We start from the raw sequence: 25,337 nt of genomic DNA, 5'->3' as shown, positions 1-25,337 counted from the left end.
TGACATGTTAATAACATGTGAGATTTATCAAAGACTATATTGACCAAGTCCACCATTGCTGGAGGTGCCAACAACCCCATTGGCTAAGGAGTGTAAATAAAGGCCACTATAGAGGAGAGGTATGGCGGGAGTAACTTGGCTCAACAAGCTGATGTAGAGGTCTTCATAGATCCACCTGTACACGAATACACGAGAGGGTCCAGATCCAGAACCTGTGACGGGTCTGATCGGATTTTAATTAGTCTTACTACCGGGTATGTGCAATTTTACCTGACGTCTGGAAGGACCCATACGAGACTGCTACAGGGGAGAGAAGAGGAGAGGAGAGGGAGCAGGTGCTTGTATAATTGATGCTGCTGCTCTTGCTTTTCATGAGTGATGCGTTTAGCTTGTTGTTGGCCAATCATAAGTCATGAAAGCACCAACAGGCTACAGTCATAGAGCCTCAGTGTGCGGCAAAAGTTAAGAGATGTCTAATCAATGGAAGGTGGAAGTTAAAAGGCAAGATTAGGCTACAAGACCAAGAGCCAACAGGTAGGCTGTTACTTATTATTCTGAATGGAGATGTTATTTGTAACTGTTTAGGACAAGAAAGTGTATGCAGCCTCAATAAGCTTAGCTAGCTAGCTTATCCCGGTTTGATGCAGTCAAGACAAGTACTACGCAATCCTATTGGCAGTTATTAGTCTACTATAGCGCAAGTTGGCTTGATTGGTTGCTGCGTCTCCCTCCCTGCACCCTGAGTCACTCACTCACTCTCACTGTAGCCTACACACAGCACGCCACCTGCTAGAGCGTCACCACTTTCTACCTCAGCTCTGGTTTATTAAAAATGGACTTTTCTGCTGCTTCCCTCACTCGGATCGAGTCTAGAGCCGACCAGGCCTATATGCAATGGGTCGAGTGGTTCTCGGGTCCGTTTGGAACAGGCATCTACATAAAAAATATATATTCATGCATATCGTGTCTGTATGATAAACTTTTTGGATCCGTGAAGGCCTCTACTGTGAGGCACCATCCCTGTCCCTAAAAATAGTGAGGTGCGAGGGATCGGCAGGAAGTGCAATTTCTAAATTGGGTAGTGAATCAGATTTCCTCATGTCAGTCTTTGCATACCTTAGAGAGGCATTTTTAACTAGACCATGAGAGCTAAGAAAAAACAAATATATCCAAAAACCTCAGTTTTGTTTGTGCGTTTTCTTCAGTAATCCACAGGCTCAAACGCAGTCAAAATGGGCAGACAAAAGAATCCAAATTGTATCCATAAAGTTCATAGAAACATGTCAAACGATGTTTATATTCAATCCTCAGGTTGTTTTTAGCCTAAATAAACAATAATATTTCAACCGGACAATAACGCCGTCAATATAAAATGGAAAGGCACTCTCTCGGGATTGCGCATGAAAAAGCTCTGACACGGCAGGGTCCACTCATTCAGACTGGTCTTACTCCCTCATTTATCAGAATACACCCCAAAACATTTTTTAAAGACTGCTGACATCTACTGGAAGGCATGGGAACTGCAATTTGAGTCCTAAGTCAATGGATACTGTAATGGCATTGAATAGAAAACTACTAGAGCATTTTCTATCCAAATCTACCAGTTATATGCATATCATATATTCGGTGCCCGAGTAGCAGGACGTTTAATTTGGGCATGCTTTTTATCCAAAATTCCGAATGCTGCCCCTAACCCTAGAGAAGTTAAAATGGTTTGGGATGATAGACCGCTGAGTGATAGAAAAGCGGCCAACAAGTGTTCTGCATATGTGGGAACTCATTCAAGACTATTGGAAAAGCATTCCAGGTGAAGCTGGCAGCTGGGTGGCTGCTTTGAAGAACCTCAAACACTTAAGTTACAACATGATTCCAAGTGTTATTTCATTGTGTTAGTTCATAGTTGATGTCTTCACTATTATTCTCAATTTTAAAAATAAAGAAAATCCCCTTGAATGAGTAGATGTGTGACTGGTACATACATACATACACACATATATAGTGGGGCAAAAAAGTATTTAGTCAGCCACCAATTGTGCAAGTTCTCCCACATAAAAAGATGTGAGAGGCCTGTAATTTTCATCATAGGTACACTATGACGGACAAAATGAGGGGAAAAAAAATCCAGAAAATCACATTGTAGGATTTTATGAATTTATTTGCAAATTATGGTGGAAAATAAGTATTTGGTCACCTACAAACAAGCAAGATTTCTGGCTCTCACAGACCTGTAACTTCTTCTTTAAGAGGCTCCTCTGTCCTCCACTCGTTACCTGTATTAATGGCACCTGTTTGAACTTGTTATCAGTATAAAAGACACCTGTCCACAACCTCAAACAGTCACACTCCAAACTCCACTATGGCCAAGACCAAAGAGCTTTCAAAGGACAGCAGAAACAAAATTGTAGACCTGCACCAGGCTGGGAAGACTGAATCTGCAATAGGTAAGCAGCTTGGTTTTAAGAAATCAACTGTGGGAGCAATTATTAGGAAATGGAAGACATACAAGGCCACTGATAATCTCCCTCAATCTGGGGCTCCACGCAAGATCTCACCCCGTTGGGTCAAAATGATCACAAGAACGGTGAGCAAAAATCCCAGAACCACACAGGGGGACCTAATGAATGACCTGCAGAGAGCTGGGACCAAAGTAACAAAGCCTACCATCAGTAACACACTACGCCGCCAGGGACTCAAATTCTGCAGTGCCAAACGTGTCCCCCTGCTTAAGCCAGTACATTTCCAGGCCCATCTGAAGTTTGCTAGATAGCATTTGGATGATCCAGAAGAAGATTGGGAGAATGTCATATGGTCAGATGAAACCAAAATATAACTTTTTGGTAAAAACTCCACTCGTTGTGTTTGGAGGACAAAGAATGCTGAGTTGCATCCAAAGAACACCATACCTACTGTGAAGCATGGTGGTGGAAACATCATGCTTTGGGGCTGTTTTTCTACAAAGGGACCATGACGACTGATCTGTGTAAAGGAAAGAATGAATGGGGCCATGTATCATGAGATTTTGAGTGAAAACCTCCTTCCATCAGCAAGGGCATTGAAGATGAAACGTGGCTGGGTCTTTCAGCATGACAATGATCCCAAACACACCGCCCGGGCAACGAAGGAGTGGCTTCGTAAGAAGCATTTCAAGGTCCTGGAGTGGCCTAGCCAGTCTTCAGATCTCAACCCCATAGAAAATCTTTGGAGGGAGTTGAAAGTCAGTGTTGCCCAGCAACAGCCCCCAAACATCACTGCTCTAGAGGAGATCTGCATGGAGGAATGGTCCAAAATACCAGCAACAGTGTGTGAAAAACTTGTGAAGACTTACAGAAAACGTTTGACCTCTGTTATATACCCTTTGTTGGCAATGACAAAGTATTGAGATAAACTTTTGTTATTGACCAAATACTTATTTTCCACCATAATTTGCAAAGAAATTCATAAAAAATACTACAATGTGATTTTCTGGATTTTCTCTCTCATTTTGTCTGTCATAGTTGAATTGTACCTATGATGAAAATTACAGGCCTCTCTCATATTTTTAAGTGGGAGAACTTGCACAATTGGTGGCTGACTAAATACTTTTTTGCCCCACTGTATATGAGACGCATAATCAACTTAATTTGATATATCACCCAGCCCTAATCTCCTCACCCTTCACAATGTCCCAAGAGGTGCCAACCCTTTTACAAACCAGGTCAAACCAATTCGGTTAGAGAACCGTGTTCACAAAAGTTCCCTCATTTTCACATAAATGTGAAACATGCAACTGCATCAGCAGAGAATGTGCTTACTTGCACCACTTTTCTTTAGATATTGTACAAACATCATCTTGGTAATACTTGACCACACATTTTGTACATACTTACCAAGGTTGTGAACACAGAGCCATTTATGATGTGTGTGTGAAATTCCCTGTGGGAATATCACCATTGGCTGAGGGCAAGAAACCACACCACACTCCATTACAACTAGGAGCACCACTACACACTACAACAGCTCACTGTATTTGATGTAAGCCTAAATGGGGGTCAAAGGTGTTCTGTGTCCTGTCACTACATAGGAACCTTTTTGCAATTACTTTAACTTCTTTGGGGTACCTCCCCCTTCGTCTCAATTTCCACCTAAAGACATATCATAATCTAACTGCCTGTAGCGCAGGCCCAGAGGCAAGGATATGCACATTCGTGGTATCATTTGAAAGGAAACACTGAATTTTGTGGAAAAATGTGAATTGAATGTAGGAGGATAACACACAATAGATCTGGTAGAAGAAAATACAAGGAAATAAACGTTTGTTTTCTGTTTTTTATTGTTGCTGCATCATCTTTCAAATGACCAAGAACAGCCAAACATACAGATAGGATGCTGTGGATGATTTGAATGAAGAACATTAGATGGCAACAATAGCTGAGCAAAGTTTTGGACAGATAACTTAGCGAGAAAAAATTAGCGAGCTACACCAGCCCCGTCACCATCCTTCACACGCCTGACGACGTGATCTCCACTGAAGGACTTGTGGATAATGGAGCACATGACCACCTCTCTGGTATCCATTCACTTCACAAAGAGAAGGCCATCTTCACAGATCCATTGCATGGTATCCCGCTCAGCCCGCTTAGGCATGTCGTTCACCTCGTTCATCCCACTCTGTTGGTCCGAATGGTGCCACAAGCCCACACATCCCGCTTCCTCAGCTTTGTAAACAGGGTCGGGCTTGTGTAGAAGTTGTCCACAAACAGTTTGTAGCCCTTCCCCAGCAGTTGAAAATCCAATAACTTCATAACGGAATCATAACTCAGTCCATAACCGGTAGCAAAACTGTTTTCCCCCTCATAAACAACAAAATTGCAAGTGTAGGCACACACAGAAATCAGCCAAAACAAATAGTTTGTAACCCCATTTGGTTGGTTTGTTACGCATGTATTGTTTGAGGCTGATTCTGGCCTTTGAGGCTACCATCTTCTCATCGATGGACAGGTTCTGGGCGGGCTGAAAATAGGTCTTGCAGGCCTCACGGTGTTGGGGTAGGGAGGTTTGATTTTGCACAGCCTATCAAACCTTGGTGTGCCTCTCTTCGTCATTCTTCCAATCAACTTCTGGGTCACTGATGTGAAGCGCCCGTGAGACAGTCAGAAACCTTTTACAAGACATGACAGCCATGGGGAAAGGCAGTGGATAGAGAGCGGACGTTTTCCAGTAGTCCCTTAGAGTTTTCAACTTCACCAGCCCCATGTAAATGACCATTGAAAAGTAGCGGAAATGGTCTTCCATGCCTCTTTCTTTCCTGCCTGCTTCTTAGCCCCGTACTTATTGGTGTTCGACACCAGGGAAATCAACAACTGACGAGGTGAAAGACAGTTGAAAAAGTTTAAGGGGGCTGTACTTTGCAGTCATGTCTAGTTGAGGTCCTGGCTGCCTTTTGGGTCTAAAAACAGGTGGATTTAGTTCCACATCATCTTCTAACACAGAGTGCCAACGACCCTCTGGCCCTCTGTCTGCAGGTTTCTCTCTTCCCCACCTCCGCTTCTTTGTCACTGACTTCACATCTCTAGATGGCCAGGTAAGTGTGGAGCCGAAGACAGCATGGGTCCGGCTGGATGAACAAGCTTCAGAAGGAGATGGACACCTAGACATTGGCGGCTCATTGAATATGTACTGCTATGCGTAACACCCGTGGCTCCGTCAAGTAGGATTTGCAATGGCGAATGAACCTCTTTTACGCCAGAGTTTACGACGAAGGCTCGTCTTCAAACGTATAACCATTACATATTGCTGTTTACCTCAGCTCATAGGCTATCTTTCAAGATGATCAGTGGTCATTGGGCCAAAATACAGTCAATCAACGATAGACGGGTCCTACCATTGGTTCGCAATGATGTCATTGATTGGTGTCTTCAAATCGGTTTGTTTCGGTCAATACGTCCTGGGAAAAGAACCATCAAGTATGGTTGTGTTAGTAACAACCAGAGGATTGCAATGAAATTAACCATGACTGGATAAACGTTTGTTTAGTGTGTGTAATTACCACGAACGCTTTGTCCAAAGTTGAATGAGATGGAAATCACGACGCAAGCGCTTTACAAATGTTTCGTGTTAGGCTATAAAAAATTGATTTTAACAAACAAAACCAACATTCACTGTGTAGTTAGGACACTTGGCATTGCCACCAGAGGAAGATCTTTAATGGTAAGCGGTTTATTTTATTGTTATTTCTGACTTTCCAGGCGCTAATGCTTGGTTGGAAAATGCTAGTAATACTTGTGTGTGCGTGGCGCCGTCCCCCTAAAAATAGCATGTTTGCTTTCGCAGTAACGGCTTTTTGAAATCTGACACAGCAGCTGGATTAATATTACGTTCATCTTTTAAATTATGTAAAATACATGTATTTACAAGAATGTTTACTATAACAAATGGTGTATTTAGAATGTTAGCTCTCTGCAGTTTCACCGGATGTTCGCCTGGTGGGACGTTAACATCTCACCTACCCTAGAGAGGTTAAAAGCACACTCGTCAAGATGAACTTCAAAATCCAGCCCGATTCACTAGGCCTCTTCATAGCAAATGGGTTTAATTTAATCTCTTCAACTTTTATGTCCTTTACATCTGATCGGAGATATAGGAACATTGTCAAGCGAAGGGAACCCCGTCAAATACAGCTGGCAAACGCAGTTCAAACTAGTCACTGTAGTGAGCTCCAAAAGTATTGGGACAGTGACACGTTGTTGTTTTGGCTCCGTACTCCAGCACTTTGGATTTCACATTGGTATAATGACTACTAGGTTAAAGTTTGAGGGTTTTTTCATCCATATCGGATAAATTGGTTCGAAATTACAATGCTTTTTGTACATTGTGGCCCCATTTTAGGGGACCAGAAGTATTGGGATAAATTCACTAATATAGTCCCATATTCCTAGAATGCAGTGATTAAATCAAGCTTGTGTCGCTACAAACTTGTTGGATGCATTTGCAGTTTGTTTTGGTTGCGTTTCAGATTATGTTCTGCACAATATAAATTAATAGTAAACAATGTGTCATTTTGGAGTCACTTTTGTAAATAAGAATAGGATGTTTCTAAACACGACATTACTGTTAATGCTACCATGAATATGGATAATCCTGAAAATTGATGAGAAAGTTAGAGGCATAAATATCGACCCCCCGCAAATCTCCCATTATTATAATGGTGAGAAGTGAGCATGTCTTGGTGGTATGATATTTGAGCTGCAAACATTGTCACTCATCAATACTCATAATTTATTCAGGACTATCTGTATTAACCTTTCTGATCTCCCCATCCCGGATCCGGGTTCGTGAATACAGACTCAAGCTCATTACCATAACGCAACGTTAACTATTCATGAAAATCGCAAATGAAATGAAATAAATATGCTAGCTCTCAAGCTTAGCCTTTTGTTAACAACACTGTCATCTCAGATTTTCAAAATATGCTTCTCAACCATTGCAAAACAAGCATTTGTGTAACAGTATTGATGGCTAACGTAGCATTTAGCATTAGCATTCAGCTGGCAACATTTACACAAAAAAACAGAAAAGCATTCAAAAAAATCATTTACCTTTGAAGAACTTCAGATGTTTTCAATGAGGAGACTCTCAGATAGCAAATGTTCAGTTTTTCCTGAAAGATTATTTGTTTAGGACAAATCGCTCCGTTTTCTGCGTCACGTTTAGCTATGAAAAAACCCCTGTATCCAGGATTGTGTAAATCTATCAGCAAGCTCATTAGCATAACACAACGTTAACTATTTATGAAAATCGCAAATGAAATGAAATAAATATGCCATCTCTCAAGCTTAGCCTTTTGTAAACAACACTGTCATCTCAGATTTTCAAAATATGCTTCTCAACCATAGGAAAACAATAATTTGTGTAAAAGTAGCTAGCTAGAGTTAGCATTTCGCGTTAGCATTTAGCGTTAGCATTAGCGTTAGCATCCAGCACGCAACATTAACAAAAACATAAAAGCCTTCAAATAAAATATTTACCTTTGAAGAACTTCTGATGTTTTCAATGAGGATACTCTCAGTTAGATAGCAGATGCTCAGTTTTTCCAAAAAGATTCCTTGTGTATTAGAAATAGCTCCGTTTTATACATCACATTTGGCTACCAAAAAAAATCCATAAATTCAGTCCTCAAAACGCAAACTTTTTTCCAAATTAACTCCATAATATCGACTGAAAACATGGCAAACGTTGTTTAGAATCAATCATCAAGGTGTTTTTCACATATCTCTTCATTGATACATCGTTCTTGGACACATGCTTTCTCCCCTGAATCAAATGGTAAAGTAGAAGCAGCTGGCAATTGCGCACCGAATTCGACGCAGGACACCAGGCGGACACTTGGAAAATGTAGTCTCTTATGGTCAATCTTCCAATGATATGCCTACAAATACGTCACAATGCTGCTAAGACCTTGGGCGAACGACAGAAAGTGTAGGCTCATTCGTTGCGCAATCACAGCCATATAAGGAGAGAATGGAAAACAGAGCTTCAGAAATTCTGCTAATTCCTGGGTGATGCATCATCTTGGTTTCGCCTGTAGAATGAGTTCTGGGGCACTTACAGACAAAATCTTTGCAGATTCTGAAACTTCAGAGTGTTTTCTTTCCAAAACTGTCAATAATATGCATAGTCGAGCATCTTTTCGTGACAAAATATCGCGCTTAAAACGGGAACGTTTTTTATCCAAAAATGAAATAGCGCCCCTAGAGCTCTAACAGGTTAATGATAGCATCCACATGTTCATATTCAGTGCCAAGAAATCCCCAGGTCTTTGTAAATGTACTACACATTAATGTAGAAGTGTTTAGTAACATTCTATTCTTATTTATAATAAAAGTGACTCGATGTAATTATTGTGTGCTAGCAATATGGAAACAAATACTAAACCCTTGAATACTCTAATACAAGTGAATCGCTCTCAATACATTTGGTCCCCTAAACTGGGGGGACTATGTACAAAAAGTTAACCCGATATGTATGAAAATATCCTCCAATTAAAGCAGACAGTCTAGCTCAGGTCTATATTTTCTTTGGATTGGTGGATACGTCTCATTATTGTAATATTTTTTTTGAATACTCAATGAGGGTTATTGACATCAACCGCCTGTATTCAATGGAGAGATGCTATGCTACTAGCCTCTTACCATGAATATGCACATCCATCTCGAGACAACTTTTTTCTGAAGGTTGCAGGGATGTCACGTGTCCTCCGTATTATGAAACTTCTATTCAAATCAAAGAAACCTCACGTAACAAATAAGCCATTCACGTGTGTTTCTCTCAGGTACAGCAGATTACTGCTTCCTCTCTGTCTTAGTTCAACGTGTGTTTCTCTCAGGTGCAGCAGATTACTGCTTCCTCTCGGTCTTAGACCAATGTGCGTTTCTCTCAGGTGCAGCAGATTACTGGTTCCTCTCGGTCTTAGATCAACGTGTGTTTCTCTCAGGTGCAGCAGATTACTGCTTCCTCTCGGTCTTAGATCAACGTGTGTTTCTCTCAGGTGCAGCAGATTACTGCTTCCTCTCGGTCTTAGATCAACGTGTGTTTCTCTCAGGTGCAGCAGATTACTGCTTCCTCTCGGTCTTAGACCAACGTGCGTTTCTCTCAGGTGCAGCAGATTACTGGTTCCTCTCGGTCTTAGACCAACGTGTGTTTCTCTCAGGTGCAGCAGATTACTGCTTCCTCTCGGTCTTAGACCAACGTGTGTTTCTCTCAGGTGCAGCAGATTACCGCTTCCTCTCGGTCTTAGACCAACGTGCGTTTCTCTCAGGTGCAGCAGATTACTGCTTCCTCTCGGTCTTAGTTCAACGTGTGTTTCTCTCAGGTGCAGCAGATTACCGCTTCCTCTCGGTCTTAGATCAACGTGCGTTTCTCTCAGGTGCAGCAGATTACCGCTTCCTCTCGGTCTTAGACCAACGTGCATTTCTCTCAGGTGCAGCAGATTACTGCTTCCTCTCGGTCTTAGACCAACGTGCGTTTCTCTCAGGTGCAGCAGATTACTGCTTCCTCTCGGTCTTAGATCAACGTGCGTTTCTCTCAGGTGCAGCAGATTACCGCTTCCTCTCGGTCTTAGATCAACGTGCGTTTCTCTCAGGTGCAGCAGATATTAGCACTGAAGACAGTGGAGCCAGCTTTCAATCTACTCTGAGATAAGGTCTTGTGTAATTTGATCCCTTTTAGGTGGAGAATGGAAAATAATAATCTTATGAGAAATAAATTGAAACTAATTTACCCTTTAAGCCTGAAAAAAAAGTGTTTTTATCAAAGACTATTCCCCTTTCATCTGGAGAGATGATTATTTCAACAACGCTGCTTGTGATTGCTCATTTTCCAGACTTTTGTCCTTGGAACATCAGATCTCTGAATTTAATGGACTTTTTCCAGCTCCTGAAATGAATAGATTCGACGCCAAAGCCCATCCATTCTGAAATAAATGAAGAGACCTTTGACAGCCTCAAGATGAAAGAACTAACGACACAGGGAGGTCACTAGTCCGTTTTATCTCTAGACAGATATATTGTCCACATGGGAAGCCACCACATAAGTATGACAGGATAATTTCATTTTGTTATGACAACTTACAGCTATAACAATGTCACTGTAAGAGATATAGGTCTTAACATTGGCCTGCTGAATGTACACCATTGGTCCTTTGGAGCCGAGGACATAATAATGGTTAGTCATACCATATTTGATCGCAGGCCTAAATGCTACATAACACACTTGATTCTCAGATACTTAGTTGGCCAATGTTATCAACTCCTTGGGTCATGGTTTACTAATATCAACAATATTTCTAGTGATAAACACTGAGTAGGCAAAACATCTGCTCTTTTCATGACAGACTGACCAGATGAAAGCTATGAGGGGGGGGGGGGGGGGGGCAACTCAATATTTGGAAGGTGTTCCTAATACATAGTCACAGAATAAGCCAACATGATATTGTGCCGAGCTAAGAATAGATACCGATGTTTACCGACTCCATTCAGCTCGAGACATTCAAGACAAACAACGAGAATAAAGGCTAACCTAGCTATCTGGATATGGGTCAGGCATGAAATATCAGGCATTAAAAAACACTGAAGGGAGGGAGGCCAGTGATTGTGAAGTGAAGGGGGTAGGGCCTTTGCTCCAGTGCTCTGGGTCATTATGTCATCTCCTCTCTGTTGTCAATGAAAATGATGTCCAAGGACAGGAGTCAATATGATCATGCCATTAGACAAGGCAGGTTTTAAAAGGTAATGTGACCGTGTTAGTAGAGATCGCATTCATGGTAAACGCTTCAGGTAACAGGCGTTGTTTTCTACGTACTTTTGTTTGGCTCAAATTTTAGAACGGACCGTATACGGCACTCCATCGTTCTGTTTGAGTAGGGTCTGTAGCGGCCTTTAAATGGCGCAGTTTCAGATTGGATCCCAGCCTGAGTCATCACAGACAAACTGTACTCATCAAGGCCTACCTACCTAGTTTGACCCTAAACCATAGGTTCTCATTTGACAGCTTCTCCATTGAATGAGAAGATCAATACAATTGATATTTGGAATGTTTGAAGATAATCTTCTTTCCTTTGAAATATACTGAGACACACACACACACACACACAGCAATTCTTCATGACTTTCCTCCTCATACCCCTGGTGCTCAAACTGAACACCAGGGTTGACCCCAATGACTTATTGAACAGTATTACATAACTGAAATCATTTAGCTCCTCACAACAAGGGTAGGTCAACAACATACTGTACCAGCCATATTGTATGGAGCTGCTCTGGAAAACACAAGTCACCGTTGTCCTATGCACTAGCCGGATCTTTCCTAGTTGTGCAACTAGTGTACTGGTTTCGCTAATAACAGCCATAGAAAGAAAGTTGGGTTGGGGGATGAGGAGCGGGAGAAATGAAAACCCTTGGTAGGTTATGGGCCTGCTTTGCAGGACACATGTTTCTACTAACACCAAATCAGACTAGCTAACATTAGCCCTCCATGGAAATGTCAAAGGGCCAAGCAAGCAGAGGGAAAATGTCAACAGAACAGTAGGCCCTTATCATCATAGTGTGGTGAGTGACATCATGAGTGAATGCCCTTCTCAGCTCTGATTCAGAGTGTTCACCGTTCATCTTTAAACAAATATGGATGGGTTTGCATTGGACTGTTTGAAACATTACAACAACACCTGATGGAAACATGTGCCAGGAACTACATTGTGGAAGACCCGTGCTAGTGTAACAGGGTTATATTGGTGATTCCCCTTGCCACTTTATTGTTAAGCCAATGGGTTTTTGGTTTGAGTTTGTTTTGCCTTCACCTACTCAACATGGCATCTTCTTGGCTGGTTTGCGTAGCTTGCTTACGAGGGGGGATGTTCCAGTTAGAATCGTCCCAGTGAACAAGCACCAAACCAGCGGTAAGTTGTTGGTTGCAAAGCACTGTACATCAAAAGTTATTTTTACACTCTCAAGTGATGATTTAAATGTACAATTTATATCAGATTGTTTGTAAATGTTATTCGAACATCACACATAAGATGCAGCGTTTTTTTTAGAATATTTGTTGTGCATTTTGTTGTAGAGAATTCCCGCCAGTATTAGCTAGCAACTTACTGTGTCTGGTGGGGGGGTTCATATATTTTGTACAGTGCGTGAGTGCAGAGTTGGAGGGTGAGACGTGCATTGCATGACGTGCAATTTTGTGTCGTTCTTTTCAGGTACATTGTTAAAGATATTATATTGTATATTGTAATTGTATTATTTTGGTAACTAGCCCAGTGAACAAGCAGCAAACCAGTGTGCGTGAGTGCAGAGTTGGAGGGTGAGACGTGCATTGCATGACATGCAATTTTGTGTCGTTCTTATCAGAATAAAGCTACATGACTGGTGCTACATGTTGGAGTTCCGTGTCGATGACTGATTGTACACAACGCAAGACGAGTACTGTTACACTAGGCCTTCCTCTATCCATTGACAGTGAAAGTGATGGGTGTGTTTGCTTTTGGTGAGGCTGTCCTGTCCGTTGTTAGAATGAGAGAATCTGAATGGCACAGGGTCTACTACAGAATTAGGCCGCAGACAAGACTGCAACTCAATCTGTGATAGTGATCATAAAAATCAGAATTTCGTAATATTTTTAGATAAGTTATTAAATATCCAAATTAGCATCAAACATGTTATATTGTTGATTTACTGACTTGGAAATCTAAATTGTTTGGATTGGTTGACGACAATTGTCCATGGATTCCTATAAATTCTACGTGGCCTATCATTGACCATAAGGAGCGTGAACCCGCTCTCTTCCCTCATATCTCTAGTGTAGCCTATGCTTTTGAATTCACCACAATAAGATGCTTTGAATATCCAAAAGGCTTTTAGTAGAGTCAATTTCCATTTAGGCCTGGTTTCAGGGGTGGTAGGCCTACTGCCACATTTAATTCAACAGACCATACAGAGTAAAACAGTGCCGGCAGGTAGCCTAGCTGTTAAGAGCGTTGAGCCAGTAACCAAAAGGTTGCTGGTTCAAATCCCTGCACCGACTAGATGAAATCTTTGTCGATGTACCCTTGAGCAAGGCATTTAACTCCAATTGCTCCTGTAAGTCGCATCTGCTAAATTACTCAAATGTCCAACATCAGCACATTCCATACGTCCCCATGTGGATATGCTTTGCTCCCATAGGAGAATGATCGAGGCTAAAAGTCCGTATTAGCATGGGTAGTGCCATTGAGGGCTTCCACCATTTCAATGTAGTCAACTGGGTGGGACTTCCACTTCATTGGCTGATCTTTCCTGGTGAACTTGTTGTAGTCATGTCCAACGGTCATCTTGACGGATCAGCCAAAAATTACTACTTCAAAATGGAGATAGCCTCAATGGCACTGCCAATGCTGTTAGACGCTATAATGCCACAGACACAAAGAGGAGACCCCTGTCTCTATGTTTGCTCCTCGTCTGAATCTCAGGTGACAAGGGATGTCGTACTATGGCTCAGTTTACACAGGCAGCCCAATTCTGATCTTTTTTTCACTAAATGGTATTTTGACCTGTAAAATATCTAATGTGAAAATATCTGATTTGAATGGTCAAAAGACCAATTAGTGACAAACTTCTGAATTGGGCTGCCTGTGTAGGCAAACGCAGCCTATTCCATTCAGACATGTTGGCTCATGTAACCTAGTAGGCTATAATAACAATTTCAATCTGAATATCAATACATTACTGAATCTAATTAGCTTATAATAAAGGCTAATACATAACGAACAGCCTAGAATTATTATGCTTTGTGCGTTTAAATGTACTGGGAATAGACTGACAACATGAAGGATGCGTAAAACATGAAGGCTACCGTGCAAGCGCTATAGTGGTTATTAGCCCTACCGTATGAGGTGATGACAAATGTCAGGCAACTCATAAAGAAGAACTCCAAGAACAAATGGCGTACCATCCAATTGACCCGACATAGCGACGCTACCCAAACCAGGGCCGCAGTTGTCATCCAACAGCTCATAATTGGCTTGCGTTAATTTAAAACATAGTTCTGGGAAATGGATAGTCTCGCTGCTACGATAAAAATGTACATTAAAATAAAAGACTGCACTAAATTGTCACTCTCGGTTTCGAATAGGCCTATACAGTAGGCTTTAACATACCATGTCATTCGTTGACAATAACAATGTATGGTCTTTCATCAGCAAAAAGGTTAGGTGCAGCAACGAATAACTGACATATTTTAAGACTAACCTTAGTCTGCGCACGTCACCTGGACAGCGAATATATCCAACAAAGAGAACATACTATAGGCTATAAATCACCTCTGTCCATCGAGCTCAGTCGGAGTATTTTAGTAGCATATATCTTCACACTTAATACCCTGTTTATCTTATGACACTTACCGACTTTGAAGGGGTGATGTATGCTGCCCGAAACTACTTTTTTATTGGCCGGAATCTCTTTCCATGTCAGAAGCACACCGTTTAACGATACTTCGAAGACGCTGTTTTTCAGGAAGAGTTGGGATGCCAATAACCTCGGTTGTTTATCCATGCCTTCACCAGTAAGCCAGAGACTTAGAGAGCGTATTAATATTATCTTAGTCGAAGCATTTCTTTAGTAATTTATCAGGTTACTGAGCACCATTTTATACATAAGGAAACAACGTTGCTGTTTTCGACTGCCACAATTGAATAGCGGATTCATCAAAAGGGGAAGGGCTGAAAATTACGCATGGCGTCACAACGTATTCTAATTTTGGTGCTGGAGAAAGAGGCTTTGCGATGAGCAGGTTTAGAGAGCAAATATTTCAATAAAATTGAATAAATATGATTGTAGGCCTATGTGTAGCCATATATGGGTAAAAGAAATACAATTAAATAAGTGTTATGTATTTTCAAAACTTCAGACACACTCAAACTGACTTTCATGTTAGGCCTACTACTTGTATCCCATAGAGATGGATACAGGACTCTAGTGCCCAAAAGCTACTCGTTTTAGCATGGGCAGCACCATTAAGGACTTTGACCATTTCGAAGTAGTCAACTGGGTGGGACTTCCTAGGAGTTAAGGAAGGATCACATAATTCCATCCAGGTTACCAACCTGGATCAGCCAATGAATTACACTTGTGAGTAAGCATTCCGTAGCTGCAGGTGGCAGTAAATCGCCAAACTTGGCTTTATATATGTTCAAACAACACACTCCCAGTGTCAGTATGCACCCTTTCAGTTTGTTTACCAACTCATAAATGTAGTAGTAGAAGAACATGGACTACTTCAAAATGGAGATGGTCTCAATGGCACTGCCCGTGCTCACACAGATGCTATAATAGAACAGATACAACGATGCCATGTCTATCTAAGTCTATGTTCTATCCAGCACTTATAGTCCTTGCACTTCCGTTATAGGTGGACAAAAAATGAATCACTTGTGGGGGAGTTTTATTTTGACATGAGGTAAGAGGAGAGGAAGTGGGTCTACTACAGACCCACATTTGTAAAGTCTGTTCAATAATATTATCCTTTAGATAATTTGTCTCGTATTCCCCCGTCATAATGTCCAACCACCCTACCCACTGGTACAGTAAGTTTAAATGGAATTGTATTTAACTTCTTGCTTCTCACGGACTGTTGTTGTACCACCCAGTACAATTGAAGCAATGTTAGTGTATGTTCTGTAAATACAGCCGCATTGCTAAAAGCACCTAGTACATTTGGCTGCAGTAGGTCTTTAAACTCTACTGGAGGTGGTTTGTAATTAAATCTTCCATGGCGTGAGGCGGTGTTTCTTCTTTCTCTGGTCTCTCGTTTGAGGCCTCATTTTAAGTTCAAGTAGGTCATAAACAGTACTGTAAAATTATGTTTTTGTTAATTCCATGAAGTTTGGATGTTGAAAGGGAGTGAATGCATTTCTTACCAAATGTATTGCTGCAAAGCAGATCAACTTATGTGCCAGTTAGTCACTGCAGTAGATCATTCAGGAAAACAATGTCTTCAATGGCCAGTACTGTATAATCAATGATCTCACTAACAAAGCCTCAGTGGTTTTATTGGAACACAACACATCTCTGTTATGTAGTGGCTGTGTGAGTTCCACTACTCTTCTACATTTGCACACACTGTACATAGATCTTTCTTTTTCACTTTTCCTTTGTGTTATTGACTGTACGTTTGTTTATGTGTAACTCTGTGTTGTTTTTGTCGCACTGCTATGCTTTATCTTGTCCAGGTTGCTGTTGTAAATGAGAATTTGTTCTCAACTGGCCTACCTGGTTAAATAAAGGTGAAATAAATAAAACAATGAACTTGGAGTCTGTAGTTGCACACAGTGAAGCATTGAGGATGAGTAATTGTGTTCTTGGAGTGATGTCATAAGGGATCATGTGGTCATAAGAAGATAGAATCCTCTTGCTATTAGGCTAGAATCTTAGGTGGGAGAACATTCCGAGAGAAGGTTAGTTGGGGAAGGTCATCATATTGGTAAGTCATGTTTATACATTTTTCCAAAAGTTATGGTGAATCTACTATAATGGAGAGGACTGTTTTAGGCAAATATGATAGAAATTCATATCCATTTGCGTAGCCTACTGCAAGTATCTAACTCCTGTCTTATGTTTAAATTAATATTTTCTTGGTTAAAGATTGGTTTGCATTAATTTATCTAAACTGATAACTGTATAATCTGGATTACCGAACCTGAGCTTGATTACTGAGGAGTTTCAATTTATTAGTAATGTCTTAAAACACATTTAACAGCATAGTTAAATGCTATAAACATTTAGAAAAAATTTACACAAAATATATAGTATAAAGAAAAGTTTGCATAATTGGTTGGTCACAGCTTTATACATTTGGATACAGGGCTGTCTTGTGGTGAGATGCAAGATAATGTATTAGAGGCACTATTAGAGGCACTAGAAATGTAGGCATTGATGAAAGACACCGCATAGGTTAAATACTTTACTAGTAGTTTGAATGGCTATAATGAACTGTTAAAAGTGACTTGCTTGATGCCTTTTGATGCCGATGCCGTCTTTAGGTTGTTTAAGGATTTGTTTTCCTTTAGCAGCATCCTGTAGGATGCTAACATTTACGAACTCTCTTTTAGAGCTCATTCGTTATGGAAGTGCACAGTATTGGCCAGAGCGACTGGCATGTTGAGGTGGGCCTGATAAGGAAAGAGGTAGGCCTGCTAAAGCAATGGGCCTGTATGGAGGAGACAAGACGGATAGAGAGACAGAAGATGGAGATGTATGTAGAAGAGAGAAAACAACAGGATTACCAGCATCTGGAGATGAATAGAGAGAAGGTGTTGAAGGAGGTGGAGAGGGACAGACTTGAGAGGATGAAGAGGGAGGAGAAGAAGGAGCATGCAAAAATAAATAAAATGAAGGATGAAGAGTTGCTGTTAATGGATATTAGAATGAGGGAAAGGGAGAGAGAGATGGAGGAGGAAATGAGGAGGTTCAGGGAGAAATCTGAGAGGCAGAAGGTAGAGAAACAGATGGAGCTCCAGAAGAAGAGACAGGAGGAGAGAGATGAGTGGGAGATATTTGAAAATAAGAGAGTGGAGGAATGGAAAGAGTTTTACAGGAAGGAAGAAGACATCCGAAAGGAAGAGGCATGGATGAAAGCAGAAAGGAAGACAAAGAGAAAGGTGGAAGAAGGAAAGAGAAAGATGGGAGAAGAACAACAGATGCTGAAAAAGCAAGCCAGTCTGACAGAGACACTGAGTGATGGAAAGAGAAGAAACCTGGAAGAGAGAAAGGAAGATGAAAATAATATGGGAGAAAAGTGTGTGAAGGAAGCAAGGGAAGGAGACAGGAGAGAGCTCCTGAAAGAAAAGAGACAGAGACAGAATGCAGAAGAAAATTTGACACACATGGAGAAACAACTGATGGAGAGGGAGGGGGAGAGGAAGAGAGAACTTGAGAGTCAGCTTGGAGAAGATATGAGAAAAAGAGAAGAGGAAAGAAAGTATGAGGAGGAAATGAAAATGAGGAAACTGGAAGACATGAAGAATGAATTGTTTGGAAAAATTAGAGAGTTGGAGGAGGAGAGGAAGAGAGAACTTGAGAGTCAGCTTGGAGAAGATATGAGAAAAAGAGAAGAGGAAAGAAAGCATGAGGAGGAAATGAAAATGAGGAAACTGGAAGAGGACCTAACGAAAGAAAAGAGGCAGAGACAGATTGCAGAAGAAAATATGACACATATGGAGAAACAAATGAGAGAGCTGGAGGAGAGGGAGGAGGACAGGAAGAGAGATCTTGAGAGTCAGATTAGATATGAGAAAAGAAAGCACGAAGAGGAAATAAAAATGAGGAAACTGGAAGAAATGAAGAATGAATTGTTTGGGAAAATGAGAGAGTTGGAGGAGGAGAGGAAGAGAGAACTTGAGAGTCAGATTAGAGAAGAGAAAAGGAAGCACGAAGAGGAAATGAAAATTAGGAAACTGGAAGAGGACCTAATGAAACAAAAGAGGCAGAGACAGATTGCAGAAGAAAATATGACACATATGGAGAAACAAATGAGAGAGCTGGAGGAGAGGGGGGAGGACAGGAAGAGAGAACGTGAGAGTCAGATTAGAGAAGAGAAAATAAAGCACGAGGAGGAAATGAAAATGAGGAAACTGGAAGGCATGAAGAATGAAATGTTTGGAAAAATGAGAGAGTTGGAGGAGGAGAGAAAGAGAGAACTTGAGAGTCAGATTAGAGAAGAGAAAAGAAAGCACGAGGAGGAAATTAAAATGAGGAAACTGGAAGACATGAAGAATGAAATGTTTGGAAAAATGAGAGAGTTGGAGGAGAGGATGAAAAAGATGGAAAGACAGCATGCAGAGAAGACCACGATGGAGGAGGAGAAGGAGGAAAGAAAGGGGGTGGAAGACACAGTGAGGATGAAAGAGCTGAACAAGACAGCCTTGGATGTGTGGGAATTTCACGTTGGAAGTCATGAATGTCCGAAACACAGAAGTGATTCAGAATGTTCAGATTGTGATGACGGTAAAAGTGCCAAAGCACACCAGAAGAAGACAGACAAAGAGAAGAATGAAACGATGGAAGCACTCCTGACTGAGGAAAAATGTAACAGTAGTGATGATGATGATGATGGTTTCACTGAGATGAAACAAAAGGATGGACATAAAAATATGCTTGTTGAGGAGAAGGTAACTTCAAATTACTGTCAGAATGATCAACCAGGAAAAGTCAAAGTTCAAAATGACCTGGCAGGTGATATAGACTGGTCAGAGAGTGACTACAGTGAGATTGAGGTAATAATCGACAGTGACACTGAGGACATTAGTGAAGAAATAAAGGAAACGGATGAGGAGGAGGAGGTTGAAGATAAGACAGATATTGAGAGTGATGTGAGAACAGTAAGAAATGTGATAAGAAGTGAATGTGAGGATGATAAGAGTGGGAAACCAAACATGAAGAAAGGCATGGTTGACAAAGACAATACGGACAACAACGTTGAGAAAGAGAAAACAACCCAAAGCAACACAAAGAGAGAGGAGGGTGAGAGAAAAGAGGTTCAAAGCCAAGACACAGAGACATACAAAACCAATGGAGCGACAGAATCTGACGAGCTCACTTTGGCTCCTGGAAAGGGGTCAGATAGCAATGACAGTGAGAGGGTCAAATCCAACCAAGAGAAAGAGAAGGATGACCAAAAGGACACAGGACAGTTAGAGAGTCAGGAGGAGAAGAAGGGGGACAGGATACTTGCTGGAGCAGAGGGAGAGACTCAGCATCCTCAGGAAGACCAATCGGAAACATGCAAAGGTAAAAAAAAAAAAAGTTGTTTGACAACATATGTAAATGATCACTGATCTGTCATTAAATGTAGAGAACTCCACTGATATCAATGACACTTACCTTTTCAAACATTTGTCATCTCTTTCAGATTTTTCAATTTTCGCAGCGGCAATGGTTAAGATTCAGGGCCCAGACGAGGATCAACTAGCAGTTGAAGGAAAGACTAACAACACTCAGACAGACCAGGCAGCAAAGGTCAAAGGTGAAATGGACCTGGACAATGACTGGTCAGAGAGTGACAGTGAGACTGCGGAAATTACAGCTGATTTTGAGATTGATGAGGAAACAGACCAACCAGCAACGTGCGGAGGTAAGAAGACAGTCAGTGGAATTACAATGAGGAGTGCTGATCTTGTTTGACAGCATGTGAAAATCATCACTAATGTTTTGTAATTGTAGGAAACTCCCATGAAATCATTAACACTTACCTTTTCACCCACATTTTCACACACCATTTTATTCAAATGTCAGATTACTCCATCTCTATTGCTGAGGAGGTTAAGATTCAGGACCCTGAAAAGAATCAACCAGCAAAGCTCAAAGGTAAAAAGGGGATAGACAGAGAATAAAGTGTGATATGTGAGGGTAGTTTCAACACTTTCACTTACACTGTCTGTATACCACCTCCCTCTCCTCCAGATTCCTCCATCTTCTTGGCTGGTGCTGAGGTCAAACAGACCCAGTGCAAAGGTCATCTTAGTTTACAGTTCTTTTGTACATTGAAAGTGTTATACAACTGCACCCCCCTCCCCCACTGTTGGTATTAATATCCTTAATGTTCTTATTTCTTCATAGATGTCTCCTTGGTTGCTGCAGCTGAGTCAAAGACTCTGAAACCTCAGGAGGAGCAGCCAGCAAAGTGTAAAGGTAAAGACCAAAGCCCGGTTTTCCGATAGCGATGGAACTGAAGCTTACTAGTGTTTAAGTGATGCAGCTTTCTTATAACGGCCGAAGATGTCACATGCGTTTCAACAAAACACCACGCAGAGAGAACGTTCATTAAGTGCATTGTTGGAGAAGGTGTCGATATTGATTGAAAGAAAGGTAGGGCTGCTCTTTGATCAGATTTCTCCATTCAAATCTTACTTTAACATTAGAATTATTCCACAATACTGATGACGTATCAGCTCCCAGAAAGCTATTACTACCTCAAGGCTGCAAAATATTGAGGCGGCTTTTTCTGATGCTTACCCTATAATAATGCACTAAATCACAGATTCATTTAGCACATGGAGTTAAACATCATGAAATATATATTGAGGCAAAAATGACAGACCGTAAAGTCTACAAATAGAAGTCAATTGACTGAAGATTAAATATATTTTAATATGATTGAAATACAGGCCTGTGTAGCCTACTGAACTTTGCTTGTTGAATTGCCAAGACATTGACAACTGTTTATTTGTAGTCAACTTCATGCCGAAGTTATCGTTAGTCACAGAGAGACAGATAAACGTCTTGTTTCTATGTTTAGGGGAGATCTTCTGCATAGAAGGTGATGCGGAAGGGCAAAAAAAGCATTTAACAAAGCACTTAGCTGAACTACGAGTGGTCTGAGGCAGCATTTTCAACTGCAACTTGACTAATTATGGTTTTGGGAAACAGCTCTGAGATTTAACAATGCTCCTATGAAGGTTCTAATGATTAACATATCCTTATGATGCTTTTGGGAAACTGGGACCTGGATTATAACATATTGATACAATGTTGAATGCTGAGATAGTTTATTAGCATGTTCAAGGCGCTTCTCTTATTTCTGTTTTTCTGTGTGTATTAATGTCCATTCTCTCTCTTTTCTTGTCAGATTTGTCTGTGTTTGCTGCAGCCGGAGGAAAGACTCAGGACTCAGCAAATGTCAAAGGTGAAAAGGACCTGGACATTAATGTAGACTGGCCAGAGACTGACTACAGTTGCAGTGACGATGAGTTCATGAGTGAAGAGATATACCCAACGGATGAAGAGAAAGGTCTTCCACAACTCCAGACAGATGGGAATACTAATGAGATTGGTGGAGAAACGACAGATAGTGTTGCTTTTCAAAGACACAGAATAAACTCAGAGAAGGATGAGAAAGATGGAGATGAAAAGAAAGAGGTCATTCAGGAGAACCAGAGAACAACGTACAAAGGTAAACAAAGATGGAGAGATATAGAGAGGATTCTAAAAAAATAAAGGTGATATGTAGAACAATAACTGTGTTGGAAGTTCAGAATGTAAGGTGGTCTGAAACACCCTCACTGAAACCCTCACTTGAAGCCCTCACTTACATGTATATATTTTCTCTCTCCTACTTCCCCCGTTCCCAGATTTATCCATACTTTCAGCTGGTGCTCAGGTCACACATTCACAGTGCAAAGGTAAGAATGAGTTTGGGTGATTGAGGGCATACATGTATTTCTCAACTGCAGAATATTTTCAAAGTGCAAATATTACAAGGCCCTTATTTGGAGTTGCAGTGTATATGGATCCAGCGATGAGTGCTGAGTGTGTTTGAAACCATGTTCAAGTCATTATGGCTTTGTGTTCTCATTGCGTGAAAGTCCCTTTAATGACACTCCTTTTCCTCCTCGTGTTAGATCTCTCTGGGTTTGTTGCAGCAAGGGATAAGGTCAAGGGTGAAAACGACCGGGACATAGACTGGTTAGAGAGTGACAACAGTGAGATTGAGGAAGTAATAGAAAGTGACAGTGAAGTAAAGGAAATTCACCAAATGGAAGAAAAGAAAGAGAAGGATGAAGAACAGACAGATGACCTCCAAAGTAAGAGAAAGACAGAGAAGAGTGACGAGGAAACCACAGATAGCAGTGATGACAAGAGTGAGAAAACAAACATCAAGAAAGACAAAGAGATGCGTCATGAAGACATTACAGACCACACCCTTGAGAAAACAGATTTCTCCATCTTAGCTGAGGAGGAGGTTAAGACTCAGGACCCTCGCGCGGACCAGCCAGCAAAGTGCAAAGGTTAAAAGACACCATTTATTTACGTCTGAATTGAAGCACATTTTTAAAATGATGTGTGCTGAGCTAGTTTGAAAGCATGTTCAAGGTGTTATGTCTGTCTAGTAATGTACTTTCTCTCTCTTCTCTTGTCTGTGTTTGCTGCAGCTGGAGGACAGACTCAGAACACTCAGACAGACCAGGCAGCAAAGGTCAAAGGTGAACAGGACCTGGACATTGACTGGTCAGAGAGTGACTATGACAGTGAGGGAACAATGGATAGTGACAATGAGTTCATAGGTAAAGACGAATGGACAAAGTGGAGCGTGGACATTGAGGAAAAGAAAGTGTGTACACAAGTCCAACATGATGCAAATACAGCTGAGAGAGACATCATAAACCAAGAGAAGAAAAAGGACGAGCCAGCAAAATGCAAAGGTGAGAGAGAGAGAGAGAGAGAGAGAGAGAGAGAGAGAGAGAGAGAGAGAGAGAGAGACAGAGAGAGAGAGAGAGAGAGAGAGAGAGAGAGAGAGAGAGAGAGAGAGAGAGAGAGAGAGAGACCACTAGATGATAAGGAGAAGTTCAGATTGTGAAGTGAGCATGAATTCCCTCAGTATGTTTATCAATCTTTCCTCTTGCCCACCTCTCTCCCCCGAAAGATTTATCCATCTTTTCAGCTGGTGCTCAGACTCAGCAGACCCAGCAGTGCAAAGGTAAGAAAGAGGATGGGTGCAGCATTATGAATTGTTGTGTCACATAAGACCCACTACCCACAAACTGGTTGAATCACCCTTCTTTCCACAAAAAAAGTATCTATTTTCTGACATTGAATCAATATGGAAAACTACTTGGATTTGCAAAACATCATCAATGTAAAGGAATTTCAGGATGTTTTTTTCCACACAACTTTTCATCTAAATCCAATTATATGGTTTACATTTTGTTTATTTCACATTAGTTGTCAACTGAATCAAATATAAATTAAAACTAGACGTTAAACTGACGTCTGTGTCCAGTGGATAATATATATTTTGATTTTCTTGTCATCTTAGTTTACAGTTATTTTGTACACTGAAACCATTAAGTCTATGGTAGTCACACATTCATATTTGGATTGCAGCCTACTACATGAATACATTGATATGTTGGACCATTGATATTCAAACTGTCCTACAACTTGTCTAGTAAACTACATTGAGTTTAGTTCATTTGAAAGCATGTTCAGTATGAAATCATCGTCAACACTGTACATCTTTTAGTGTTTAAGGTATTATTATCAAACACACTCCTTTAGATATTAACACCAGTAATTTGACTTTATCTTGTCAGCTGTCTCCATGGTTACTGCAACTGAGTCAAAGACTCTGAAACCTCAGGAGGACCAGCCAGCAGTGTGCAAAGGTGAAAAAGTCTAGAATTACCATAATGATGCAATGATGAGTGCTTAGCTAGCTTGAAAGCTGTGTCTCTTTGTTGTATCTGTTATATATCTGTTATATCTGTCTATATCTGTTCCTCTTTTCTCTTGTCTGTGTTTGCCGCAGCTGGAGGAAAGACTCAGACAGACCAGGCAACAAAGGTCAAAGGTGAACAGGACCTGGACATCGACACAGACTGGTCAGAGAGTGACTATGATAGTGATGATGAATTCATAACTGAAGAAGTATGGCAAAAGTGGAAAGAGGACAATGAGAAGAAAAGACAAAACAAAGATTACACAGTTACACCATTACCGAATACAGATAGGATTGATGGAGAGGTCTCAAGAGAAAAGATTGGAAAGATAAACCAAGAGCAGAGGGCTGTAGCAGAGGGAAAGACTCAGAACCGTCAGACATATCAGCCAGTAAAGGTCAAAGGTGAAAATGACCTGACAAGTAGGGGAATGAACCAAGAGAAGACAGAGATAGAGGTCCTTCAGAGGTCTCGTCAGGAACAGCCAGCTAAGTGTAAAGGTCAGGAGGGTTGGAGGACCATGCTATAACCAGTAGAGCTGTCTTTTTACATTTAACATTTACATTTTAGTCATAGATCAGATGATCTTATTCAGAGCGACTATACTGTCCCCCCCGTGGGA

General features: G+C 41.0%; 4 protein-coding genes across 5 annotated transcripts in view; 3 read left to right on the top strand and 1 right to left on the bottom strand.

Moving 5' to 3' along the window:
- The window catches only part of LOC110521313 (ceramide kinase), a 24,449-nt gene extending 9,193 nt beyond the window's left edge, over window positions 1–15,256 (bottom strand). For both annotated transcript variants that reach the window (XR_016495099.1, XM_021598796.3), the window contains exon 1: window positions 14,906–15,256. Coding sequence is in view for 1 of the 2 variants with exons in the window: in XM_021598796.3 (XP_021454471.1) it covers window positions 14,906–15,056 (151 nt within the window). In the remaining variant the exon portion in view is untranslated. The remainder of the gene's footprint in view (window positions 1–14,905) is intronic.
- LOC149983912 (uncharacterized) lies at window positions 15,251–20,477 on the top strand. Its single transcript, XM_090231141.1, has one exon. The coding sequence runs from the start codon at window positions 17,624–17,626 to the stop codon at window positions 20,333–20,335; it is 2,712 nt and encodes a 903-aa protein (XP_090087267.1). The 5' UTR covers window positions 15,251–17,623; the 3' UTR covers window positions 20,336–20,477.
- LOC110522735 (uncharacterized) lies at window positions 20,433–22,814 on the top strand. Its single transcript, XM_036968574.2, has 6 exons — window positions 20,433–20,631; window positions 20,793–20,864; window positions 20,961–21,011; window positions 21,117–21,188; window positions 22,126–22,449; window positions 22,628–22,814. Exons 1-6 carry the CDS (start codon window positions 20,433–20,435, stop codon window positions 22,696–22,698), a joined length of 789 nt encoding a protein of 262 aa, XP_036824469.2. The 3' UTR covers window positions 22,699–22,814.
- On the top strand, window positions 22,779–25,337 carry LOC149983911 (uncharacterized). The gene is made up of 5 exons (XM_090231156.1): window positions 22,779–23,284; window positions 23,429–23,698; window positions 23,920–23,973; window positions 24,590–24,661; window positions 24,805–25,337. Exons 1-5 carry the CDS (start codon window positions 22,834–22,836, stop codon window positions 25,242–25,244), a joined length of 1,287 nt encoding a protein of 428 aa, XP_090087282.1. The 5' UTR covers window positions 22,779–22,833; the 3' UTR covers window positions 25,245–25,337.

The sequence above is a fragment of the Oncorhynchus mykiss genome, chromosome 4 (genome assembly GCF_057628025.1).
Source record: "Oncorhynchus mykiss isolate SJ-2025 chromosome 4, ASM5762802v1, whole genome shotgun sequence".
In the NCBI taxonomy this organism is placed as follows: Eukaryota; Metazoa; Chordata; class Actinopteri; order Salmoniformes; family Salmonidae; genus Oncorhynchus; species Oncorhynchus mykiss.
This window is presented reverse-complemented; position numbering and strand designations above follow the sequence as displayed.